The following is a 17,220-nucleotide window of genomic DNA, read 5'->3' as shown; positions in this document are numbered from 1 at the left end:
TTCAAATGAGGTCTCTTATTCCATACATACTAGTTGTCTTTTTGTTTTTATGAATATTAATCTAACATCTTCAATTACTTTGGAGATACTATCTATCTATCTATCTATCTATCTATCTAATATAAGCCTGAATATTAACTCTATCTTGTTTGGTACATGGTAAGCACATTTAAGAGGGACTGACCTACAGAAAAAGGCGCCCCTTTTGCAGACAGGATACATGAAAATGCCAAGTGTCACACTTAACATAATTTTATTAACTTAGTAATGTGAAAATAAATTTAGTATTCAAGAATTCATAAAATATAATTTAATCTTTAGAGTCTACAAATAAAACTTTATAAAAGACCAAATTTAATTGAAGTTGTTATTAATATTTTTTAAAAAGATTTATTTCTATTTCATTTGTTTAAGTGTTTTGCCTGGATGTACATATGTGTACCACATGTGTAGTTGCTCACTGAGGCCAGAGATAGCATCCGTTCCCCTATTACTGGATTGACAGAAGATTGTGAATCGCCATGGGTGTTTGGAACTGAACCCAAGTCCTCAGGAAGTGTCAGTGCTCCTAACTATTAAGTGACTTCTCCAGTCACAAAGTTAGTTATTTTGTTTACTTTTTTTTGATCAACCTTTTTATTGAAATAATTGTCAACTGGTATAAAAATTGTATGAAGTAATACAACCACCCAGTGGCTTTTCCTTAGTTTTCCCAAAGGTGGCTTCCTAGAAAACTACAGTACACTGTTTGCAAACAAAATACCAAAAAATAAAATAAAGTAAAACAAAGATTATTACTCTAGCACGCTGTGTCAGTTGTACAGTAATGGCCCACAGGCTCATATATTTGAATGCCTAGTCACCAGGGAGAAGAAGGGTTAAGAGAGGCGGCCTTCTTGGAGGGAGTGTGCCACTGGGGTCGGAGGTTTCAAAAGCCGTAGCAGGCCCTCTTCCTGCTGCCTGTGATCAGACCTCTCAGGTACTTCTCCAGCCCCATGCCTGCCATGTGCACGCCTGCCACGCTCCCTGCCATAGAATAAGTCTCTGAAACTGCAAGCAAACCTCCAATCAAATGATTTATGGGTTGCCTTGGTCACAGTTTCTCTTCACAGCAATGGAACAGTGACTAAGACTCTTAAGTGTTGTCTTTTTATAGTCTCAACACTTCCTCCCATGCAACACCCTTCTGGGTCGTGGCAGTGATTCATCTGTTCTGTGGACTCTGCGTTCATCACCTGAAGGAAAGCGGGCAGAAGAAATCACAGTGGACAAGGCTTGGTGTTTGACTTCGTGAGCTTAGTTACCTGGTGCTTCATCCAGTATTTTCATGTAACAACAGTTTTTCCCATTTTATATTTTAGTATGGAAGTTTCCTTAGACCCAAAAGGTGCTTGCTAGGTTCTTTCTAACTTGGGAGTATTACGAATGAAGCTGTTATGAATATCGGTCTGCAGGTTGCTGTGCACACACTCATTTCTCTTAAGTGCCCATAGGTATCACTGCTACATTGTCTGGTAGCTCCATTTTAGTGTAGATTGCTGAGGTGTTTTCTAGAGTGGCGGTGTTACTCAGTCCTACCATCCATGTGTGAGTGATCTAGTGTGTGTACTCCCCACTAGCATGTGGTACAGTCAGTCCTGTTCATCTGGGCTACTTTGATAGACATGTAGTGTTATCTCCTTAAGGCCTCATTTGTTTGAGACCATGTCTTGCTATGGAGCATGGGCAGGCATGGAACTTAAAATGCAGACCAGTCTCGAGTAGGGGTCACCTGCCTCTGCCTCTTGAGTGCTAGGATTAAGGCGAGCACCACCACTATGCAGCTGAGTTTTTGGTTTTAAAGTCTAGATTTAATCTTTTATTGAATCTGGGCTTAAAGAGTGTTTTATCTTGGTATGTAGAGCTGTCTTTATTTTTTTTTTTTTAATCTACATAAGAATGCTTTACAGAGCCCAAGTTCTGAAAGGTCAATTTATTAATTTTTCCTTTTAAGAGTTATTCCTTTGGAGGTAAGTATGCCTTCGCCCCTAGTGTCTTGCTTTTTTATCTGCTAAGAGATAAAACAGCTAAAAATTTTATACTTGCTTTCACAGACCACTTTTGAGTTTACTTCCTTGTACAGCATGTGAGACTCCTGGGGCTCACCTTCTACTGCAGGAGCACTCTGTTATTAGGTGGTCTCATGACTGATGCCCCTGGGCCTTTGTTAAGTCAGCTGTATCTGTGGAAAGATTTCTAAACTACTTATTACTCTGCTATCTCCATACTCATATCTAGCCTTCATGAGCTACGGTCTTAGTGGCCACAGCTATGTGACACCTGAAACCAAGTTGTGAGACTCACCCTGTTTTTCCTTCCAGGTTCTTTTAGTTACTGTAGTCCTTTTGCATCTCTGTATGTATTTTATATTATTATTTTCTACATCTACTAAAAATGGAATTTGGTTTGATAGAAATACTGTTAACCCTTTATGTCACCCTGTAAAGTAAATGTTGTTGTTTTAGTCAGTGTTCTATTGCTGTGAAGAAACACCAAGGCCATGGCAAGGCTCCGCCTTTATTTATTTATTTATTCATTCATTTATTTATTTATTTATTTATTTTGAGGAAGGGTTTCTCTATGTAGCCCTGGCTGTCCTGGAACTCTCTCTGTAGACCAGGCTGGCTTCAAACTCAAGAAAGAGCTCCACTGGGCCTAGTGTAGGCTTCTGAAATCTCAAAGCCCACCCCTCGGTGATGAGGCCACACCTACTCCAACAAGATCACACACCTCTTAGTAATACCACTCCCTATGAACCTATCCATTGAAACCACCACAGTCACCATTAAGAAGCTGAACACTTCAAACAAGGAACCCTATGGTTCTCCATCTACTTCCGTCTTTTCCTTCTTTCATTAGTTTTAGTAGTCTTCACTGTATGTTTTACATGTACACATACAAACAATAACACATATTTAGTTTTGTGTGTTTGGAAACCAGACAGAGGTCAACATTGGTTGTCATCCTTAGTTCCTTTTCCACCTCAGGTTTAAAGGTTTTTTTGAGACAAAGTCTCTATGTAGACCTGGCAGGATGTCCTGGCCCTTGCTATGTAGACCAGACTGGCATGAAACTGAGATCCTCCTGCCTCTGCCTCCCAAGTACTGGGACTAAAGGTGTATGTCACCATGCCCAGCTCTACCTTACTTTTTTGAGACAATATCTCTCAGTGAACCTGGTACTCACTGATTTGACTAGAGTAGGTGGCTCCTAGGATTTGACAGTTTTTGCCTCCACCAACTCCCAACATTGGTTTGCAGGCATGTGTGATGTGTCTGGCTTTTTCTGTGAGTGTAGTAATTCCAACTCAGGTCCTTTTGTTTGCAAGTCAAGCACTTGACCTACTGAGCCATATCTCTCAGCTCCTCCCCCATGCTCCTGCCCTGATGATAATGGAACCTCTGAACCTGTAAGCCAGGCCCAACTAAATGCTGTTCTTTAATGTGAGTTGCCTTGGTCACAGTGTCTGTTCATAGCAGTAATACCCTAACTAAGCAAGGGTTAACTAGAAAACTTAATATTTAATAATGAAATACTATTTCTAAAGTGCTATGCGAGCTGATGCACAGGGCCCTTCCCTCAGTTATACTTAAAATAAGGTTTTTCCAGCCACTGTTTTCTAGGGCCCCTTTCAGTCATTCTTATAAGCTGTTCTCATTCATGAGGAAGAAATTCAGCATTACTTCAAGTAAACTACTTTCTTAGCCTCATTTCTTCTTTTGATAAAATACAAAATATAGTAATTCTAATCATCTAGTGTAGTATATCCAACTAATATAAAAATGTATTCAGAAAACTAATAGTTCAGGATGATTAGATCAACAAAAAATGAGATAATATAATTTTCACCCATTAAAGACAGCAGGATTCTCATGAAGTGATACTGCACACATATATACTGACACGTGCAGGCCCCAGGACTTCAGAAGACAATGTAAAAAGTCAGATAGCAACCGTTTCACTTTAATATTCAGCAACTACTAGAAAGTTAAGTTTACAAAATAAAGACCAGTAAACACAATGCTGAGGTCTACAGAATACACCTGTAAGCCAACACGAGGCCCTCACTGACTCACCTCCTCTACATTAGACGCAGTCTTGGCAGAAGTTTCCATGAAGATAAGTCCATGCTCTCGTGCAAAAGCTTCGCCTTCTTCCTTTTTCACTTCTCTCCTAGATTCTAAGTCACTGAGCACAGAGGAGAAAGAGCTGTTAGTAATCAACATGTGTACAAACAGAGGAGCCAGTCAGTGGAAAATGCACCACAGAACTCAACATTACATAGACCATGGTTTCAACAGTTTCATACATAATAATTAGCTCCATTATTCAGGGTGTTATGAAGGTCAAAATGTTTGAAATAAATCGCCTACTCTCAAGTGACTAGAATTCCAGCAGAAAAATATTCCAGCCGAGTCCGGAATGTTAAGATGCTTACAAGCAGTGGGAAGGTAGCTTTGGTATAGTAAGTACCCCATCTTCAAACACAGTGTGTTAGCAGAGCAGAAAGTTACCTCGCTAAAAATAACAGTTGAAAAGAGGAGGACTAACCCCACCTCCTCATCCTCTGTCCACAGTGCCCGAGTTTCTATAAATGAGAGAAAAATATCTGCCACCCAACTCCCCAAAGTTATAGGAAACTTTGTAAAATCCAAAGTGTTAAAGAAACGTTGATTAGGGCTGGTGAGATGGCTCAGTGGGTAAGAGCACCCGACTGCTCTTCCAAAGGTCCTGAGTACAAATCCCAGCAACCACATGGTGGCTCACAACCATCCTTAACAAGATCTGACACCCTCTTCTGGAGTGTCTGAAGACAGCTACAGGGTACTTACATATAGTAAATAAATAAATGTAAAAAAAAAAAAAAAAGAAACGTTGATTAGATTATTTATCTTGGTTTAATCCTCAGTTTCTTCTTAAAGCAAAACCAACAGGAGATGGGCAGGGACATGCTTGTTATTAAATTAATTATCCTTTTACTTTTCAAAATATATTATCTGCCCACAGTATATATTTTATAACCCTGAAGAACAAATGAATTCTACTTTTACCACTTAAAAATACTATTTGGTAGCCACTCCAGCCAGGAAAGCAGGTAGGCTAAACACAGACCTATCTTCCTCTTTCCCTCCTCCCTCCCTGCAAATCCAATCGTGCAGCCCAGCCCTTAGCTCGGCAGCAGCCCACCTCCGTCACCCAGACCTTCCCTACTCTTCATTTACCCCGGCTCCAGCAGGCACTTCCTGGGAACTCAGACCAGGCCAGCCAGGGAAGCAGGCAAGCTACTGCAGCTCCCGACCTCCCCCTCAGCTCTTCTAGATCTGAGTCACATCCAGACCTCTGTAGCAGAGCACCTGCTTCTGCCTCTCCTCAATCTCTGCCCCTTTCCCCAGAGGATCACACACAACGTCTCCTCCAAACTTCTCTCTTCCCTCATTGCTTTATGCCAGCCTCCAACTCCAGGAGGTACTCCCTAGGAACCTAGGAATGCTTCTCATTCCAGCCTGAGAAGCAGATAGGCTTAACTGCAGATCTTCACCTCTCCCTCCATTCCTCAAAATCTAATCCCCGGCTCCTTAGCAGTCCACCTGATGTGGCATCCCCTCACTTTCTGCTCCCATTTCCAAGGAACTAAGCAAATCCTGGCAGAACACTGTTTTCCTCCCTCCCATAGACAGACTCCCTCAGCCCTCCACTAAGCCCATCCTCATTCCTAAGTGTCAGGTCCCAATACCTAGAAACACATTCTATCGGGAGCCTACGTGGTCACACCTAGAAAGATCCTGGAATTGCCTACTAGGCAACACACAGCCACCACACTCCTAGGATCCAGAGGGCAACACAAACCAAGGAACAAAACACTAATAACAGTAGAGCTAAAGAAATACTCAGGATTTAAGTAAAACTTTAAACTTAAGACAGTAACCACATTGCTCACTTATATTAATGCAAGTTAAGCTCTAAGTTACTTCTTTTACCTTTTATTTCCAATAAGCATGATGACCATGTTGGAATTGGAATGCTGGCGGGCATCTTCTAACCAGGTTGTCAAGTGGTTGAACGTGTCTCTCCTAAGCATAAATAGTGGTGTGTGATTACAGTTTTCAATAATTCTCTTCATAGTACACAGTAAGCAGTCCACTTTCCCCCAACATTCACCATGTTAGCCACAGCCGCTCATACTATGAGAACCATATTTAAAGCATGGTATTTGGGTTTAGAGCTTACTGATTACATTTCAGTTAGAATAAACACAACTGTTAGCAGTTTAGAAAATTTCAATGACTATATAATAGCACCAAATTGATCAATCCAGGATGCTTATTTAAATAAGAAAGAACTGAGCTGCAGTTTTTGAGAATACATTTAAATTTGATTCAAGACCAGTTTTAAGGGTGAGCAGCTAAAGCATAAAGGCTTTTTAGTGTTATTACTAGTAACCACAGTTATTTAGAAATAGTCTCCTGGAACTGAGCTGAAAAACTCACATATACTTACCTTGTAATATCATACACTAGTAAAGCCCCCGCTGCACCTCTGTAATATGACCTTGTGATAGAACGAAAGGACTCCTGCCCTGCCTGTGAAGAAACAAAAGGTTGAAAAGTTTCTTTTAAAATGATATCCTTTTTACATACTACATGTTAATATTGTTACATACTGAACATAGAGGAAAGGCAGCCAAAACAGAGGAGAAAACAGTCACCAGTCTTAGGAAAAAAAATCAGATAACATCACTATTGCTCCAGTCACCAGGATGCACAGGCAGCAATCCCCCCTACCCTGCCACTCCCAAACAAGACTCCTAACCCTTTTTGGCAATCCCTGACAACCCAATTTACTGAATGGCTTCACAATACATGAATCGTTATTAGAGCAGAGAATGGACTCCTAGCAACTAAGCCCTGAAGACAAATTTGAAAGGAAGCAAATAACCCAGAGCCTCACATTTGAATTCAATAACCCACTCCCCGGGGCAGCTGTTGACACTAGCATAAATAAAGCCCATTGTAAATAAATGATGAATGACATCTTTACGCCCACCATCTGCTGGTGGGAAGGCGGTCAGAAGGCCAAGGATGCAGATTGTATCAGTTATACCATAAACTGCAGTGGGCTTTCAACAGCCACAAGATGGAATTCTTTGAGCAATCATTTTATTATGAAAACCAGAAAAAGGTTCTGAATTGAATTTATATAATGTTTTCTCCACACAATCAATTTCCTCTGCATCTGATATATAATACTTGTCAGGAGGCAACTGGATGTAAATGTCATCTTTATATCCTGTGAAACAGGCACCCGAGAGTAAGTCCAGTTCAAAACATTTTCTATCTCATAGTATTAACATTCTGCTAAGCAAGGCTGAGGAAGGCTATTAACTATAGAAATAATTTTTGTACTTAAAATATCTGAACGTGAAAGATATTTAGGTTTTTATGCTCTGAGTCTTGAATTTCTGATGCAAATATAAAATCTTTCTATCATGCTTTGATTTGTTTCAGTATCTTCTCTTGTTGACCCTTCAAGAATATTCCTTGCCTTGAATGTCACTCACTCTCAGAACTGGGACTGGTACTCATATGGCACTCATATGGTGAAAGAAACTGCGTAATCAAGTGACTTAGCCACATGCATAATGGTCAGTATACCTCTGCACACAAGTGGGCCCATTCAACAACAGCTGCCAGACCTAAGTTAACAAGCCCTCTCCCACGAACCAGTTCTAATACTTAAATGAAAGCACAAAAGCCATTGCACAGAAAACCAAACAAGAATCAACCAGTTCCTTCACATAGTTTGAAGTTAAACAAACAAAACCCTAGAAAGTATGCCGGCCACAACTCCTGCCCGCCATGCTGCCATACTGATACTCAGAAGGCTGTGGTAGGAGGATGCTGCTGAGCTTAGGCTAGCCCAGGACGTAAAGTGAGTTCTAGATTAGCCTTGGTTACAACAGGCTGTGTCTCAAACACAACAACAACAAGCCGTGCGCGCGCACACGCGCACACACACACACACACACACACACACACACACACACACACACACAGAGGCTCATAAAGCTAATTTTTTTCCTACTGGTATCACTAATATCCTAAATATCTCTAATGTTGTTTCTCTTATTTCCTTCCTAAAAGCCTATTCTTTTCTCTCCACCTATCTATCCACTTTCTACTCCTTAGAGGATCAGTTCAACCCCCCCAGGGTTTCACAAAGTGGAGGCGCTTGGCTACTACACTCCACATTCATCCTTCTCTCCTCACACATCCAAAAGCACTTCCATGTGGTTTTGTCTTAACACTATTGATTAAATGAAATGAATACAATGCTCAAATGCACTTAGTCCCAGCAGGGCTAACCTAAGTGTGTTTACAGAAGGCACTTAATATGTTATCTTGGTTGTCCCCAAAGAGCTTTCCATTCAAAACTTATTTGTGAGAGTCAGTGTTACAGTAATACTTATTCCTGATGGTTAGCCATTCACCTAACAATAACCTAGCTATGTAAACAAGAACAAAATTAACAAAGAAAGTAAAAAGAAAATAAGGTAGATATGAAAATTCTGTAAGAAAAAGTTATTTTAAAAATTTGGGAGGAGTAGAGATGTGTATATACTAAATAACATCCTAACACATGGTGACTAAAACATGGGGTGTGGGAAGAAAACAATGTCTTTTGATTATGAGCCTCTCATAGCCCAGTTGGCCTTGAACTCCTGATATTCCCGTCTCAACTTCCTGCATGTTATAATTATTTTCCTTTCTCCTTTAAGGTATGAAGGCATGCTTAGGAAACACAGTAGTCCGGATCACAATAAATACTGCCTAATAACGTGTGTTATGTAAGGTCATCAGTTAAGAAAGCAAGCTACTCTATGTAATGCTTTTAATGCAGCAGAAAATACTTTCTTTTGGTTGGTGTGGTGGTTTGAATATGCTTGGCCTATGGGAAGTGGCACCATTAGGAGGTGTGGCCTTGTTGGAATAGGTGTGGCCTTGTTGGAGAAAATGTATTATTGTGTAGGTGGGTCTTGAGTGCTCCAGTCCCGCCCAGTGCAGAAAAGAGCCTCTCTTGGCTACAGGTGGAGGACAGTCCCTTTTTGCTGTCTGCAGATCAAGATGTAGAACTTTTGGCTCCTCCAGCACTATCTCTGCCTGCATGCTACCATGCTTCCCACCATGATGATAATGGACCAAACCTCTAAAACTGAAAGCCAGCCCCAATTAAATGTTTGCCTTTTTACAAGTTGCCTTGGTCATGTCTCTTCACAGCAATGAAACCCTAACTAAGACAACTGGAGATCATTATTTTTTTTCTTTATCATGCTTTTTCTTTCCCGCCTTCCTTCTTTTAAGATGTGAGAGGTAAATCCAAGACTTATGCATGGTAGGCAAGACCTTGATCTATGAGATACATACCTTAAAGCCCTTCCATGTAGGTCCCCCACTTTCCATTAATTTCTCTGAGACAATGTCTAATGTAGTCTACACTGACCTCTAATTCATATATAGTTGAGGATGATCTTTTATCCCTGATCTTCCTGCTTCCACCCTCCAAGTGCAAGCACTAGGGGCATGTGCCACCGTGTCCAGGTTTTCCATGTAGTTTTGATTTGAAGTCATGTTGCCTTAGAAAATCTAAGTCAAAAAAGTGTTGGGGTAGCAACACAACTCAGTTGGTATAGTGCCTGTCTCACAAGTGTGAGGCCCTGAGCCCAGATACCCAGTCTTCATATGAAAAGCTTGGTATGGTGGCTTGTATATAATCCCGAGACTTTGGCAGTAAAGTGGAGAATCCATGAAACTCACTGGCCAGCCTAGTACAACTGACAAGCTCCAGACTCTGACACAAACAAAAGAAAACCAAGGTGGACCACGATCAAGGAAAATACCCGACATTGACCTCTAGCACCCCCACATACGCACATGCACACCAACACGTACCTGTATCACATGCAGTGTTAAGACATTTTAGGCTCACAGTAGAAACCCTTATGAAATAGATACATGCTGAGTGTGGCGGTGCACACCTTAAGCATAACACTATGTCAATCTTTTTTTTACAAAAATATAGCTGATTATTTTTGCTTTGGGAACGTAGAATTAACTTTCATAAATACTATTATCATTTACCCTCATTAAAAAATCTTACCAATATGATTTTAAAATGAACTAGAGACTGAGGCTATAGCTTAGTGCTTACCACTTACCACTTGCCTAATATACATAAAGCCTGTGTTAGATCCCCCAATACCAGAAATGAAGGTATCTAATAAGTTTCCCAATTTTAATTTTTTCATATTTATTTATATTTTTTCATATTTAGCTTTATTTGTAGAGGGCGGCCCCTTTATGCGCTGCAGTGTATCCCTCCGCCTGGAAGGAAGAGCCCCAAGCTCCGAGCTCGCCGAGGGCCTTAAGGTTCCTGAGCCGGGGGTGGGGGGTTGGGGGCGCTGCTTCTCTGCCTAGTGCAGGTGGACAAAGGGACCCCGAAGCGGGTGGTGCCAGCAGGATGGGTCCGCTAGAGCGCTGGCTAGGCCGAGGGTGAGGGGCAGGTTAGGGAGATTTGGGATTGGCGGGCCTGGGAGGGGAGGGCTGGGCAGCCCCTGTGAGTACTCTATGTAGCAGTGCAGGCGCCAGCCCCAATTTTAATTTTTAATATAGTTCTATTTGTATTAATAACGCATAAAAGCTAAAGCTCTTAAATAGGCCCGTTTTAAGCCCATAAGGGGTTAGAAAACTGCTGCTTTATGGTATTCACTGTAACATCATTTCTATGCATCTAAAAAATTCACTAAAACAATTTTTAAAATAGGAAAAATAGGTTAGTGAGTATATTGTAAAAGGGTTCATAAAGGTGGGCAGTAATTAGAATAATGTTTACAAATTCAAATAATTTTCTTTTTCTGGGTTCATATTAGCAAACAACATTTAAGACCATGTAGATCACACATAGCATTAGTTCATTAAATGGAAGTGATGGAAATAGAGGCTTCCAGTGATCGAGACTGAATCAAACTTAATAAGCTCTCAGGATCAATAACTACATAATAGTGATCTTTTTATTTTTCTCCACATTTACTCCTTAAAAATATACACTTGGTGATTATTTTTCTTAAAAATACAATTCTTAGGGGCTGGAGACACGGTTCCATGGTTGAGAGCATTCGCTGTTCTTACAGATGACTTTGGGTTTGGTTCCCAGGGCCCACATGACAGTTCACAAGCATCTGTAACCCTAGTTCTAGGGCTTCCAATGCCCTTTCCTGCCTCCATGGGCCCCTGCAAACGTGTGGTATACATATAGACTCCTGCAAACACACAGATACATAAAAATAAACAAACATTTAAAAACTAGACATATATACAGCTCCTGGAGTGTTTCTATTCGGATCATAAGGCCTAAGGATTCACACAGATTTGTCTACCAATACTCAATTCCTGTAGGCACATTTACCTGTTTAAATCACTAAATATTAAGAAAACTCTTTTCTAGTTCATTTCATTTCAGGGATGTAGAAATTTGGTGTCTAAGATATTTAACCTAACCGAGCATGCAAAGGCACTCTTATAAATGCCGCACTTACTGTATCCCAGATCTGGAGTTTTATCTGTTTCCCATCAATCGTTATCATCCGAGCACCAAACTCTACACCTGAATAGAACAGAAAACAATTTGTTAGAGGAACTAAGTAAAATATTTCACACTTGACTATTAAAACACAGAATGCTTGTTTTGGAGATATGTGATAAACACAGCTGCTAACCTTGAGAAATATATAAGCTAAGTCATAACTCTGGAAGTCATCACTTAAACAAATCATTACCATCTAGACTCAAGATAATCAAGATTCTAGGGCACGTTTTCCTACTCTGTACATCCAACTCTGTAACCCCAGCACTTTCGAAGCTAAAGCTGGAGGGATTTTTAGGCCATCTAGACCACACAGCAAAACCACATGTTAAAAAACAAACAAACAAACAAAAACCCTCCAGGGCTGGGCATGGTGGCGCTTACCTTTAATCATCCATGGGAGGCAGATGCAGGTGGATTTTTCTGAGTTCAAAGCTAGCCTGGCCTACAAAGTGAATTTTAGGATAGCTAAGGCTATACAGAAAGATACTGTCTCAAAAATAGAAAAGAAAAAAAAAAATCACAATTACAATTAGGCATGGTAATGCTTGGAAAGCCAGTATTGAGAGGTTGGAGAATCAGGAGTTCAAGGCCATCCTCAGTCACATAGTGGGACTGAAACCAGCCTGTGTTAGATGAGACCCTCTTCCAAAAAGCAAAGCAAACAAGAAAATATATTCATTTTAGCACCTTAGAATCCTTTTAGCTGTGATCAGGAGGTAAGACAGAAGGAAAATTTGTAACCTAAGATATACAGCTTGCCATGGTTTTCACTTGATGCTTTAATACTTACTCTATTCTTGGGATACATATAGTCAAGACCTAGAAACTAATGGTTATGCTCATGATTTTTAGGCTCAGAAATATTAACACTCTAGAGAAAAGGGAACACGGGAGTCATGAGGTACTATAATGAAAAATATAAAACTAAAAATTATGCTACAGAAAACATTATAGTGTTTTCATATCTGTTCATCTATACACACATGTATACTCATAGCATATATACTTTTTAAAATATCTCCTCTGGCTAGAGACATATATAAAACCATCACCCAATGGCATAAAAGCCCTTCAAAGAAGTCAATAGATAAGCCAACATTTTTTTTATCATTTATCTATGCGTGCATATGTGTTTGTGTATGTATGGACCTCACACAGTGCATGGAGAGGACCAGAGACAACTTCCAGAAGATAGTCTCCTTTTATGAGTCCTTGGGATCAAACTTGGATTGCTAGGCTTGGCAGCAAGAACCCTCAGTCACAGATACATCTTATAGGCCTACAAATATACTCACATTCACAGTAATTATTTAAAAATTTAAAAATTGACAATAATAATAACAACCACTTTTTTGTTACTTTGATTGACAAAATTGGAAAGCAGCAAGGTGAATAAAAGCTAGGATGAAAAGGGTTCCTTCACTTGGAAAATGGAGACAAGAAGATCAAGAGTTCAAGGCCATCCTCAGCTACATATTGAATCTAAGACCACACTGGACTCTATGAGACCTTGTCTCAGGAAAACCAACACCACTTACAAATAAGAAGGAAGAGAAATGGGAGAGACAGAGAGAGGAGGAGGGAGGAGAAGGAGACAGAGGGGAAGGGGTAGAAAATGTGGATAATTTTTTTTGGTGAGGAATTTTGTTAAAATGAAATCAAACTATTGAAAGAAAAACATCATAAAAAAACAACCACTTAAAACAGAAAAGTTGATCATGCCTGGAGAGAAAAAGCCACTAAGGTGGGCAGGCAGGTATCTGAGCATGCTGTTAGGATCTGCAGTCCTCAACTCGGGCAGTAAGCAGTTTCTGAGCACAGGCTTCTGACAGTGCAGCTGCTGGGACCTATGAAAACGTTTCTTGACTTGCCCATTTTTTTTTTTCCTAAATGAAATAAAAACCAAGGTAATCTAATAAGAGTGAAAAATAGAGAAAGTATTGCATGGTTAAATATAAGAAAATATGGTACAGTTTTACAGACAAATGGAAAATAAGGTGAAACTATCAGGTAATATAGAAAGTTCCCTTGAGTTGGTGTCTAAGAAATTAAAAATGAGGTTTGTTAGCATGTTTTCTCCAGCCATGAATAATGGTACACGTGTAGAAATGGAGTAGACAGATTTAATCTACAATTTGCTCACAAAAGAACATAGAAACAGAGGGGATAGGGAGGGGAGGAGGAGGGAACAGAAGTGCATGCAGGAATGATGATGACTATACTAAGCCTGGAAAACAGGAAGTGACCAGATGAGTGACAAGATGGTGCAACCAATGGATTACAGGTAGCACTGGAATCTAGAGGAGAAGATGAGAGATGTATGAAATTGAAATTGTTGGGTGGTTCTAAGTAGGAGCAAGGTCCTGGCTGTGGTCTGGACGCCGGGTAGCTGATGTAGAGTATCCAGGTCAATTGCAGTGAAGGAAAAGAAGGACCAAGAGTGGCAGACCTGACAAAGTCTATAATCAGTATTTAACTCATGCTTAAGTTTCTATATCACACTCATGGTGATAGTCCAGGCTGGCCTCTAGATTTTTTTTAATGCAATCACGTCCATGAAGCTATTTATAAACAGCTGTTTTTGTTTATCTTAACTCCCAGAGACAAAGGATAAACAACATATGAGAATATTTCCTAACTGTGATGGTCATTTTGGTTGTCAATTTAACAATATCTGAAATCAACTAAAACCCCCAATGTCTGCGAACACCTGTGAGGGAGGAAGGAAGCCTTGGTCTTTCCGACTTGCTCTTGCCCTAACAAGTCCATTTCTTCACTGGCAGAAGAGCCTACTTCTTTGAGATTCCAGCTAAGACACCCAGCCTTGTGGACTGAACAACTATTGGATTCTTGGACCTCCCATCCATACCTACCCATTTGTTGGATTAACTAGACCACAGCATGTAAGTCATAAAGACTCATTCTATAAATTGTTACTCTAGAGAACTCTAACTAGTAACTAACCTAATCTTTTATTTCTTTTATCTATCATTTAATATTTAATCAAAGATTTATTTGTGTGGGAATGTGTGAATGAGTGTATTTAGAATGTGTGCAGGTGTGCATTCCTGTGTGGGCATGGAAGTCCAAAGAGGGTGTCTGTGGGTACCGGGATAGAACTCTGGTCCTCATGATTGCACAGCAAGCACTCTCAACTATGGAAGCACCTCTCAAACCCTCTGCTATTTAACACTTTCTTGGTCACTGTCTCAGTTACTGTTTTATTGCTGTGAAAAGATAATATGACCAAGGCATCTTTTGTAAGAGAAAGCCTTTAACTGGGGGCTTGCTTAATTTAGAAGGTTAGTCCATTATCATCATGGTGGCAAGCAGACAGGCATGGCACTGGACAGGAACTGAAAATGTTACATCCCAATCCACAGGCAACCAGCAGGGAGAGAGAGACTGGGCCTGTTATGGGATTTTGAAACCTCAAAGTTCATTCCCAGACCCACTCTAACAAGGCCACACCCTCTAGTCCTTATAATCCTTCTAAACAGTTTCTTTCTGATGACTAAGGATTCAAATATATGAGTCTATGGGGGACATTCTCATTCAAACCACTATAGTCATGGCCCAAACTTACATATGTCACTGTCTATGGGGCAAACCCACCTATGCAACAGCATGAAGATGCTTAGCACATATTCCTTCCAACCCACTGAATGTAGCTTCCCTGAGCAAAGCATGTAAAAGCTGAAATGCAATCATCCATCTTCCATAAAGCTTATGTTAGCTTTTTAGGAAAAACAATCCTGATCATAACGTTTTAAACCATGACTTACTCATTCACCACCTAAGTTGGGTATCACACCAAACCTTTGGCTGTTTTCCAGCATCTCTGTGTCTTTTCTGAATACAAATACTTGATAGATATACAACTTCACTTACTATAACTGGGAGCTAGAGTCTGGGATATGGACAGTTTAGAAATAAGCAGAAGTGGCAAGCCAATTCCGTACTGAGGAGCTCTGGGGAGTAAAAACTCCTGGGTATTCAGTGGAGAGCAAATAGCTAAGTCTCAACAGGGCACACTGTCTTCATGGGTCAGAGAAAAGCAAGAGAAAGAGTAGAGAAAGCAAACTGACAGAAACCATAAGCTCCGGAGCCAGGGTTTACAAAGAGTATAGAACTGACTGTAATAGAACTATAATAGGACTAAGGAGAAAAAAAAAAAAATAGCTAGTGTGGTGTTTGAATGAGAATGGTCCCATAAGGCTCATAATTTGAATGCTTGGTTCTAAGTTGGTGAAACTACTTTGAGGATTAGGAGATGTGGCTTTGTTTGAGGATGTCACTGGGGATGGACTTTGAGGTTTTAAAAGCTACTCCAGGTCTAGTCTCTCTCCCCCCACAACTTGTAGATTAGGATGTAAATGCTTAGCTACTGATCCAATGCCATGCCTTCTTGTCTGCCACCATGCTCCCCATAATGGTGGTCATGGACTTACTCTCTGACACTCTAAGCAAGCCCCCAATTAAATGCCTTTTCTTTTGTTTTGTTTTAAGGGTCTCACTATGTAGTTGTGGCTGTCTTGGAACTCACTATCTAGACCAGGCTGGACTTGAACTCACAGAGCTCTACCTCTCTCTCTACTTCCCAATTGCTGGGATTAAAGGTGTTTGCCACTAAATCCAACTAAATATTTTATAATTTGCTTTGGTCATGGTGTTTCTTCAAGCAATAGGAAAGTAAGATAACCACCTAGCATTTTAAGGGTTAGGGAACTGTGATGGTAATTATGTGACTAAGCATCTTAATTTCACCACCAGGACAGTTGGTATGATGAGCAAGCTGACCCCTTGGCCTATAATCTGAGCTCACCCACATCTGTAGTTCCCAGTTAAGATGTGGGTCTGTACCAAATTGAGGTAGTGAACTTTCTTTCCCAAAGAACTTGGATTTACATTTACAAAAACCTTTAATCTTCTGAATGATACAACTCTGGAGCTGATCACATAGTAACTATTTCTTGTCATAGATAGGAAAAAACCCAAACCGAAACCAAACAACACCACCCCCTGCAAAAAAACCCAAAAACCAAAAGCCAAAACAAAAAAAACCAAAACCAAAAAACAAAGCTCCATTAGGAACAGGCAGAGAAAAATAAAGCAGGCATACATAAGGGGATGTGTGGCAGAGGTAGAAGTTCCATCTCCGTAAAAGCTGATTCTGGCCAGACCCAGGTTCTCCCTTCCTCAGTTTTTATGGGACACAAAGAAGTAGTTAAAACAATAAAGTCTTGATCTGCTTAATCTGTTAGGTGGATTTTGTTACTTAAGAGGCAATATAAAAAATCTCCAGTGCCAACTATTTCCCTCCAGTTCTCAGAGCCTTACAACAGTAGAAGCTCTTGCCACCGCTCTAGGTACTAGATCCTTTGGTCATAGGACACGGATCAATCCAGCTGGGATTGACCTGGGGGCTTCCTTCCCACTGGCTAGCTTTCATGGTGCCAAAAGGTGCCACAGAAGCTGTAGGGCAGACAAGACATCTTACCCAGCTACAATTACTGTCAACTATAAAAACTGACTGGTGCA

The 17,220-nt window shown here is 40.4% G+C and overlaps 1 protein-coding gene across 2 annotated transcripts in view; it reads right to left on the bottom strand.

Annotated features, from left to right (window-relative positions):
• Positions 1–17,220, bottom strand: part of Rab2a (RAB2A, member RAS oncogene family) — a 64,973-nt gene that overhangs the window by 16,595 nt on the left and 31,158 nt on the right. For both annotated transcript variants that reach the window (XM_021222149.2, XM_029533278.1), the window contains exons 3-6: positions 11,630–11,697; positions 6,538–6,620; positions 6,018–6,110; positions 4,116–4,227 (exon numbers count right to left, since the gene is read on the bottom strand). In XM_021222149.2, the coding sequence (XP_021077808.1) occupies positions 4,116–4,227; positions 6,018–6,110; positions 6,538–6,620; positions 11,630–11,697 (356 nt within the window). The remainder of the gene's footprint in view (positions 1–4,115; positions 4,228–6,017; positions 6,111–6,537; positions 6,621–11,629; positions 11,698–17,220) is intronic.

The sequence above is a fragment of the Mus pahari genome, chromosome 22 (assembly GCF_900095145.1).
Source record: "Mus pahari chromosome 22, PAHARI_EIJ_v1.1, whole genome shotgun sequence".
NCBI lineage: Eukaryota > Metazoa > Chordata > Mammalia > Rodentia > Muridae > Mus > Mus pahari.
This window is presented reverse-complemented; position numbering and strand designations above follow the sequence as displayed.